This window comes from Coenobita brevimanus, chromosome 110, assembly GCF_032717465.1.
Source record: "Coenobita brevimanus isolate Jiangsu-jjx chromosome 110, ASM3271746v2, whole genome shotgun sequence".
Lineage (NCBI taxonomy): Eukaryota > Metazoa > Arthropoda > Malacostraca > Decapoda > Coenobitidae > Coenobita > Coenobita brevimanus.
The window spans coordinates 45,681,567-45,691,573 of NC_137063.1; the positions used below are offsets into that span (position 1 = coordinate 45,681,567).

General features: G+C 38.6%; 1 protein-coding gene across 1 annotated transcript in view; it reads right to left on the minus strand.

Moving 5' to 3' along the window:
• The window catches only part of Su(var)3-9 (Suppressor of variegation 3-9), a 35,744-nt gene extending 25,958 nt beyond the window's left edge, over positions 1 to 9,786 (minus strand). Inside the window, exons 1-4 of the mRNA XM_080286199.1 lie at positions 9,645 to 9,786; positions 6,457 to 6,603; positions 4,579 to 4,711; positions 2,259 to 2,566 (exon numbers count right to left, since the gene is read on the minus strand). Of these exons, the coding sequence (XP_080142325.1) occupies positions 2,259 to 2,566; positions 4,579 to 4,711; positions 6,457 to 6,603; positions 9,645 to 9,701 (645 nt within the window). The 5' untranslated portion in view covers positions 9,702 to 9,786. The remainder of the gene's footprint in view (positions 1 to 2,258; positions 2,567 to 4,578; positions 4,712 to 6,456; positions 6,604 to 9,644) is intronic.
• Between the last annotated feature and the right edge of the window lie 221 nt (positions 9,787 to 10,007).

Here is a 10,007-nt window from a genome sequence, read left to right on the forward strand (position 1 = left end):
AACCACCGCAACACTCTCTGCTCATCTTGATCAGCCATCTCTTGCATAACTCCAGTTCGTCTTCACACTTCATCTCTTCTCACTCTACCCATAAGCGTCACTCCACATGTACTTCTCAAACACCTCATCTCCATTACGTTCACTCTCTCCTCTCTACTACATCTATATAAGATCTGTATCAATGTGAGAGTCTTAGCTTGGACTCTTAACACTATTAACTAGAGGATAAATACTTTCTGCTAAGAGTGATGAGGCAGGTTTTGGAGAGAATTATAAGACAAGATCAGTTTTGACCAATTCTTACAACAGTACTGGGGGGGGGGGGAAGGAGAGAAAAAAAGGAAAAAAAGAGGAAAATTTGCTGATTGTAAGGTTACATGTTTCACTTCACAATATCAAGTCAAGTTGACTCTGCCATCCTTACCACCAACATTATGCTAAAGCCCAATGAACCATTTTACTTCACCACAGGAGGTAATATTTCATATGTAGAAGCCAACACTCTGGTGTGTTTACAATATGGAGAAGTCAGTATAAAGTCATGATCATCATTATCAGTCAAAATACTTCAGGAGCAACAGGGATTAAGCCTGATTAATTTTGATCAAGATTCAGTTTTATACTGAGTTCAGTGCTCATGAAAACAGCATTAGCCCAAGAATCAACATGCACTGTCAAGACAGTCAAAATATCCCGATTTTGAACATCGCCAAAACCTTCCTATGATTATGTGACTAGTTACAAAACTTGCTGCTAAATTTCACTCTCATGGTACTGCCTCCCAGGGTTGAAGGTAGCCATCCATCTCCAACCTACAGTACAAACATTCTGTCACGGCATACAACCATATCTGGGACTTTCAACCATGCTTCCAATAACTGATCATGTAATATCAAAATTCATCCAGATTGATGACATCTGGCGAGAATAGTGGGATTTAAATCTACAGGTAGTAGCTCCTAAAATACAAACAGTTCTGGAAATAAGGTCCTACACATGCTGGTAATAATTTAACCCCTTCGCATGCATGTAAGTTAATTTTGTGTTCCACAACACATCAGCTTTTCTCCCCTCCCCCCCGCTTGCCACATGCTCCAAAAAAGTGTATCTTCGGCTTATTTTCACTACCCAAACATAATTATTCTGCCACAAAATCCACATATTCCTATTCATCTTTGTTTGTTCTACACGGGGGGGAAAAAAAAAAAAAAAAAAAAACACACACACACACAAAAACACACTATACGTAAATTGGGGCCGTGTGAATAAACATTCGGGAACATACATCTCACTTCCCAACATCATAACTCGAATGTTTACTAATCAATATCAACATGTTATACATCACTGGAAAGACAATTTTATTAGCTTTTGAATGGGGGAGGTTGCATTTTGATACAAGTTATGATGTTCGAGTAATAAGCAAAAAAATAAAACCCATTTCCAACAGACAACAGATTTTTTATTTGGAGAGCTCTGGTGAAAAACTTTTCTAAGCAGTGTTATGTTTATACTTTATCATCCTATGCAGAATTTCATTGAGACCACCATGGTTCTCCTATGCCTCATAGTTTTCAAGGAAAATGCAAAAAACTACAGTGTACCCACACTGTGTCGTGACTATAGGGCAGTTTCCTGCCTCCCTCTAAGCTACTGCACGTATTTCACCAATTCCTTGTACACTAGAGTCACATGATTCACCATCACTATTTTTATAGTTGAATACTCACATTTGATTAGAAACAGTAGCACTATCTTCGTTGGGCCAACGGCTGATAACGACCAGAAATGCTTCACAAACACCAAATTCCTATTGCAAACACCAAATCTAATCACAACAGTGCCCAAAAACCATACATAAGCACTATTGGTATAGTGAAATATGTTGCATGGCCGGGATGGGGGTAAGAATGAAAATTTAAAGGGACAAAACCGCACAGTACCTTCCCTACTCACAGCTCATTTGGTACTGAAAAACCTGTCCACTCCCTCACCGGTATCGGGATCCACAGTTGCCAACTCATTACTTTTGACGAGTGCTGGGCAAGCTATGACGCCTCTAAAAATGACGCAGATCGGCCAAAAACTTATTTTCTGGTGAAGATTTTTTTTGCTTTAATGATGCCAAAAGCGTCAAAGCGTATTTTGGCAGCCTGACCCTAATGACGACTAATGCGTCATCGTGTACGAAGGGGTTAAGATACCTGTCAAATGGTACCTGTAAAAAATACATCACAATTGAAAGGAAAAAAACCAACCTGTGTTTTCTTCATACCAACAATGCTTTCCACCTCAAACTCCTCATCTTCCTCTTCTTCCTTGGCTGATTTTGTCTTTTCACTAACATCTTTCTTCAGGTAGTCATCAATTAGATTCCTCCGAGACCTCTTCTGTGGTTGTGGTGGGCATGGTAGGCCACTATTACCTCGTTTCCTTATATCAACTTGCACTGTCCCATTCCCTGAGCTCCGTACCCATCCATTATCTGTACTGCTGCAATCATCGTCATTTCCTGCCTCTGATGCCGGAGGGGTGATGCTGCTGATTGCTCCACTGTTCTTCAGGACTGTAGAGGTGATAAAGGTGAGATGAGGAAAGTGATTTTGCAAGAGGCTGTGATGCCCAGTCATATGAGCATCCTTCAACATCTTATCTCCCCAAACTAGAGGACTGCAGGGGAAAGGCAACTTCAGTGTGCAGTCCATCAGGTTCACACCCAGGTAACTAGAGTCAGAACACCAACATCTGTATAATAAAAGAAAAATGCCACAGACATGCAAAAGCATATGCAACAGGTATACTCAGGATCATGACCTCATGACAGAATACACTGGGGAAAAAAAAAAAAAAAAAAAAAAAAAAAAAAAAAAAAAAAAAATTGTAGTAAACTTTATTTACTTACCTATTTTTTTTTAAATATAATACATTATTTTGTACTCTGCATGGCTTCATCAATAAATTAATTACTTTTTACAATAACTGACCGCTAATTATCAAGGATACAAATATGCAATTATTATACAGTAATACATGAGATCATATAGTCTGCTTCACAATGCAGACATCACACCATCTTAATTCTCCTAAACATCCCACTCTCCAACCAACCAAAGACTCTCTCTCTCTCTCTCTCTCTCTCACACACACACACAGAACTACATGTTTCAGCAGACAAAACAGTGTGAAGCCTGGGAGAACAGAAGGGTTGTATGCAAACTTTACACTAGACAAAACAGTGTATGGCATGGGATAACAGAGGAGTTGCATGCACAGCTGGTAATATGTAACCTAACACATCTTACCTACTCTTCCTCAACACCTTTACTACGGTTATGTATTTTATATCATTATTACTACAAACCAAAGATTTTAGCTATTTATGTTTGGATATTTTTTTCAAATCACAGGAACCACATATAGCCTTCATTAATCTTTTCATAACCAGAAATACTGGTATTTTGAATAAGGTGAACTGTTGGTAATAAGAAAAAAAAATCACAAATGTACACTAATTGGGCAGAGAGGGCTAACCAGACTCACAGTGATCCATATATGATGTGCCCTACCATTTCTCTCTCTCTGCTGTTATCCAATGTGTGATGGATAGTTAGACTGTAAAACATGCATACTCAACAAACTTGCATGTACGGATACAATGCTTTTACTTCAGGAAAAAGAAACAATGAAGTGGTGTTCAACCACCCTTAGTGCCTAACACTTACAATGAAGTGTCAGTGTGCACGAATTAAGGGGTGCGAATGGGTAAGAAAAAATATGCACCAGTATATTCCTATTTTGCTAGACTATACCTGGGTACGACAAGTAATAAATGTGTACTAGTGTGTCCCATAGGTTATGAGATGTACTACGGATATATGGTGTGTACATGTGAAATACAGCACAATAGTGTATGCACTATGGCATAGTTATGGACCAAAGAAACTATAGTTCTAGAGGTCTGAGAAACCTTACCTAGGATGAATATCTTCTTACTGTCTTCCTTTTTAAACTATATATATTCATTATGCTGATAAATACTCCACAATATTTAATTCCTAAATGCACAAAATCAAGCAAAACACTGTTTAACAACAAATCTTCCTCAGTGGAGGACACAGAGCTTTTGCCTACACACACACACAAAACCCCTATACAACAAAAGAAAATAATGGAACATAGCACTTATATGGAGGAGTTAGCTGTAAAACTATTTACAATGACTGGGTGATAAGGCAATCAACAGATAGATGAATGATGGTCTACTGGGTTAAGAGGCCCCAGCTGGAACACATTAATCCACTACTTACCACAGGATTATCACAGGAGTCAGAAAATGATCTCTGATTTGCTTACTACTATGGGACTCAGATGTCAACACAGATAATGGTCTATTCTGTTTTTGCACTGTTCACCAATGGACAACCACAGGACTTAGATTTCTACACAGAAAACAACTGAATTTTTAAACTGCTTACCTATGGACAATCACAGGATTCAGATGTCTACAAAGAAAATGATCTCTGTTTTTACCTGTCTGCTGTGGTGTATGATCACCTATATATGCGATTTCCCCCTCACCCTTTCCATCTGTTCCTGGTATGTGAGAGGCAGCAGCTGTATCTGGGGTTGCTTCATCCACACTTGTACTGACTGGGTGCTGGGACACAAATGCACTAAGGATGCTTCCCATCTCCTGTAGTTTACCCTCCACCTGTAGGACCCAATAAGACTAAGTACAGTAAATGGAAACAGCAGCCTAATCATAAAAAAGAAAAAGTATCCTTAAGGAATTATGAGCTGGACAACTCACCCTCTCCTTATTTACTAAGCACACAGTACTGTATTAAAAAGTGCATTTGCAATGGATATGTATAGTATAGGGTAAAATGGGGTAATTTTGCCATGATGCCGGTAATTCCAATTAGAAGGCCTATACTCCGAAACTATTGCACAGATTCGGCTTCTGTTGGATTTAGGTTTTAGAGAAATGCCGACCTAACAAGGTCATGTGAAGTTTTGATCCATTGTGTGAAAAACTGGTGTTTGACAAATGAAACTGTTTAGCAAAAATTTTCAGCATTTATTGTATCAATAAAAGCTAGGAAAAAAAAAAAAAAAATCTAGTTACCCATTATTTACTTGTTTCAGGCCATTTTAACATTCTCCTCTCTGCTTCAAATCAGTAAAAAATGATTTGATATTTTGAGGTGAATTCGAATGGTAGCCTACCCCGAGTCACCCAGCAAGCAGAAGAAAATGCCGCGTAAATATGTTTGCAAGAAAGTGAAGTCCTGCACCAAGGACAGCCTTGCTGCTGCCATTATGGTAGCCTAATTATTTTAGCCAGGCCTACTTGTGTTAGAGTGCTTTTATCCTTTCAGGTGCTTAGGTTGAAAGTGTTCTTCTTTCACATGTTCAATAAATTGTGTGGGAGAGGATTTCTTGGTTTGTGGGGTTGGGTAGGCTACAAGTTTCTCAAAAAATTTCCATGTGTTGGCCTATAATACTGTGTATCTCTCTTCCCTCCTTTGTTGTCAGTTGCCTAGGTTAGGCTGTAGGCCAAGGTGTTTTAGACAGTCCCAGTAATTTAGGTGGCTGACCTCTCCAATGGCCAATGAGAGTGGATGAGTGAAGTGTAGTAATGTCGGACGTTATTAGTGTCCTAAAGGAGACCCCCCGACCAAATTCCACCTGTGCCAGCCACTTCTCCATCAGTGATGGATGCCATTGACATAAAGTTCGCCCAATACAAGGCATAGGCCCTATTGTATAGTAGCCTAGGCTACCTAATCCTAGTTTTAATCAATTGTGTATTACATGTAGTGTGGCATTATAACAATAAAGGCCATTAAACATTTCTTTTTTCAGTTTAACGACAGGAAGATTTTTTTTTTCATAGGGCACGGCGAAATTACCCCGCTGGGCAGGGTAATTTCGTCACAAGACTTCTTTCTTTTCAAAAATCTGTGGCATGGGCTTTTTTTTTTTTTTTTTTACAAAAATGATTATAAGTATCTTAGCAGGGCATAATGTGTAGATTAAACAATAAAAATGTCAATATTCCATATGTGGTGGTCTGTTCTTAGCAAAAACCACCATTCACGGTAAAAATAACCCGTTTTACTCTAACAAAGAAATTGCTTAAAATTAGATAAACTAAATGAACTTATCAATTTCAGTCGCTGGAAGTAGGTACTTGGGCATATAATTCCAAAATAACACCCAATATTCTAGTCTTTACCCAAAATACAGGTTAAAATCTTGCTGTACAGTACAAAGCTAATGAATGTTGTGATCATTTAATTGTGCAAAAGTGTAACTGATAATATCAAATGCAAAATCTCACTGGTAACAATGCCTGTATTTGCAATCCGTTTCACTAGGAGTAATACTATACCACCTTTCTTTATCAGCATAAAACTTATGAACATACAAACTTACAAACAATAAACTTACCTGTTTAACCGATTCAGTAAATGACTTAATGAACTCTGGCTCGGGTAAAAAGAAACTCTTCGACCTGAAGGCTTGAAAGGCCTGTTTAGTTCTCTTGAACACGTCATCAAGCTCTTTGTAGGATGCATCCAGATTCCCCAGCGAATTCTGCAACAAATGGCATACCTTCACAGTATTGTGAAAGTGACACCAGTCTACTGCCTAATGCTGCAATCTGTGAAAAGTGGTTTTAAGTCTGAAAGTGGCTAATTAGGTGGATTTGATACTTAGCTCTGCTTCATGTCCACAAAAAACATCAATTGTACCATGGTGTCATTTGATTGATTACATCTGATATGACATGTCAGCAAATTTATAAAATGTAGCTATCCAAACTGGACTCTCACCACTGCAGTAAGTTTACATCTTTGCTGAAGTGTCATATACCGGTATATTTACCGTATATCAGCCGCTTTACTGTTTTATATATGTTAACCACTTTACTATTGTAGGCTATACAGGCAAATATGAACCACTTCACTATTTTATATACCATATATGGTATATGTATATTTATTTTTATATACTGTATAGACCAGTATGTATGGTATATAATAAACTGATGTACAGTATAGGCACCCTACACACACACACACACACATATATATACCGGTATATATATATATATATAGCTACCACAAATTGACTTACGACCTACCCCCATAAGGTGTTAAAAAACACAGAAATCATAGTATATCACAATGTTTGTTCATGAAATGCCATTCATTAATATGAAATCATGTTTCCCTTGTTTTTCAGGACAAGTTGGATGCATTTTGGCATGGAATCACTTAGATCTCTAAAGTAAAAAAGGGATATTTCTTTGCACCAAACATTTGTCAGTTCAGTCTTGAGGTTGTCCAGATTGGGTGTCTTCGTCTCTGCCATGATTTTCTTCATCTCTGCCCAGCAGAGATCTATCGGATTTAGATCTGAACTGTTGCCAGGCCAGCTGAGGACCTCAATCTGATTATCCTGAAGCCATTTTGTCACCTTTCTTGACTTGTGACATGGAGATAAATTGTGCATGAAAAAGTCAAACCCATGAATAGCAAACAAGTTTAACAAATGATCTTTCACAACTTGAATGTACCGGCCACCATTCATCATCAAGTTCTAGGACAAAAGTAGAGGCCTCCCCTTCCCATTTCACCTGAGAAACACCCCCATACCATTACTGATTATGGGTGCTTAACAGTCGGCACCGTGTAAGCAGGGTCATATCGACTACGGGAAGCAGGGCGACGAACCTTGGCAGAACGCACCTGGAACACATGAAATGTGCTTTCATCAGAAAACATAACTTTTCCCCACTCATCAGATGTCCAGTGTGCATACTTCTTGACAAACTGAATGCTCTGCTTCTTCATGCGGTCAGTGAGAAGCGATTTCTTGGCTGCGGTGCAGCTTGGCAAACCCAGCTCCTTCTGCAAGCGGTGTTGGATAGTTCGAATTGAGACGTCTTGTAACAGCTGGGGATGCATTCTCTTCAATTCTGCTGCTGTCAGTCGAGGATTCTTGATTACTTCCCTCTTCAGAAGTGTAACTGTGTTTCTAGAAGTCATTCTTTTCTTTCCACCGCCATGGTTGTGCTCTGGTACGACATCAGGTGGCAGGCTGCACACTGCAGCAATAATCTTCATGACAGTCGACTTTGCGCGTCCAGTACGTTCACAAATCATGTTGATAGGGACATTATCCTGCCTCCATGCAACGATACGGACCCTCTCATCCCTAGAGCAGTATTTTCCAGGCATGACAACTCAACTCTAGAAAAATAACAGGGCAAACAGCAATGCATACGAAAAAAGAGGGAGCTGCAAGCTTGGAGTGACAGGAACATATACTCCCACACTTACTTCTGGGCAAGCACTGACGTGCTGAGTGTTTCACCACCTCCCGCCAACACCAGAGGAGTTGCCAGTTGCTTCTTGCCCAAAAAATTCACTTGGTAGAGGTGGAAACACAAAGCAAAGACAGACAACTCTCCCATAGCAATTCTGCGTGTAGGTCCTAAGTCAATTTGCAGTGGGTGTTTATATATATATATATATATATATATAAAACCACTTTACTATTTTCATATGCTAAATAATCACATTTCTGGAAAATTACCATGAACAACTTGAACTTTAACCATTCAGCACTTCTTTTTATTCTCCTCTATATGTTACCAAGAGATTGCAAAAAATTGCACTGGTTATTTTAGCTATATCATGGTTATTTGAGCTACCGTACATCATGTAAATTAATAATTTTTTACCTACCGGTAATAACTTTTTTATTGTTTTACTTTGAATTTCCACCCTCCCAATAAAACAGCTTATATATAACCCTTGCATTGTCATGTCTTTGGGAAGATAAAAAGTAGGAAGGATTTTGGGACAGGATGTAAGATATCAGAGATGATTTTCTCCTGCCTAAAGAAGTGATACAATGTATTTCATATTACCTTTTGTCAGGTTCTTGTTTTTGTAGGTGAAATCTACAGTAGGTCAGTTCCACCTTAATTTGATCACAAATTACGTGTCCACCCATTCAAAACCCCAACTTCCCATGGATTATAAATTATTTATCATAATATAAGGGTGGAACAAATGATCTCCATTATGGTAGTTATTAGATTTCTGCACAAAAACCTGGATAATGCAAACAGGAAACCAAAACTGACAAGAAAAATGATTTAAGACATAAAGTACAATTCTGTGCAATTACCACTGCCACAACCACCATTCAGCCCAAGTTAGAGAAACAGCAAATACGGTACTACAGCAGTACTGTATTTTGAGATGAAGTTAACACAGACCATGGTAGACCCTATATACACGTTTTAGTGGATGGAAAAGAGAAAGAAAATATACACACCAAGCTTAGGAAAGACACAAGAGGAAAACTATCGTAAATATTATATTTAGCCTGCCATTCCTCCCTCCCTCGCTCATTACATACTGCTGCGGCCAAACAGTCGCCCAATAGGAAAAATAATTCACCGGTTCAAAACACCTGTTTTCTGATATACATGAATTCATATCATACGAGAAACCTAAACTGTGATTAGTCTGCATAAGGCATACCCGTCCGATCTTGAAATATGTATATAGGAGGATATAATTTAGTATAACTTTTTGAAAGTTTCCTGGGCGCCTCACCAGTTTTGCCTGCTGAATTGGACTGGTTCTATGTGACTCCTGGCGAGCCCCAGGCATACCTCCGTCTATGTACTTGACAATCCGATATTAAATAAATGTTGGAGCTCAGTGCCACAAACGATAACGACGATCGAAGGCACCTCAACCAATCCCCAAAACACAAACACCAAAACGTCAACACAGCTCCAAAGATGGCGGGAAACGCCTATGAGCTGGTGCTGGGTTATTTACAAATGCACTGAAAAAATAACCGACGTATTACGTTCAATCTATAATACCACCTACTCAACATGATAAAATGTAAAGTAGGATGGAAAATCTAAGTGAATGAATTATCAATTAAAAAATCTAATTGTTAATATA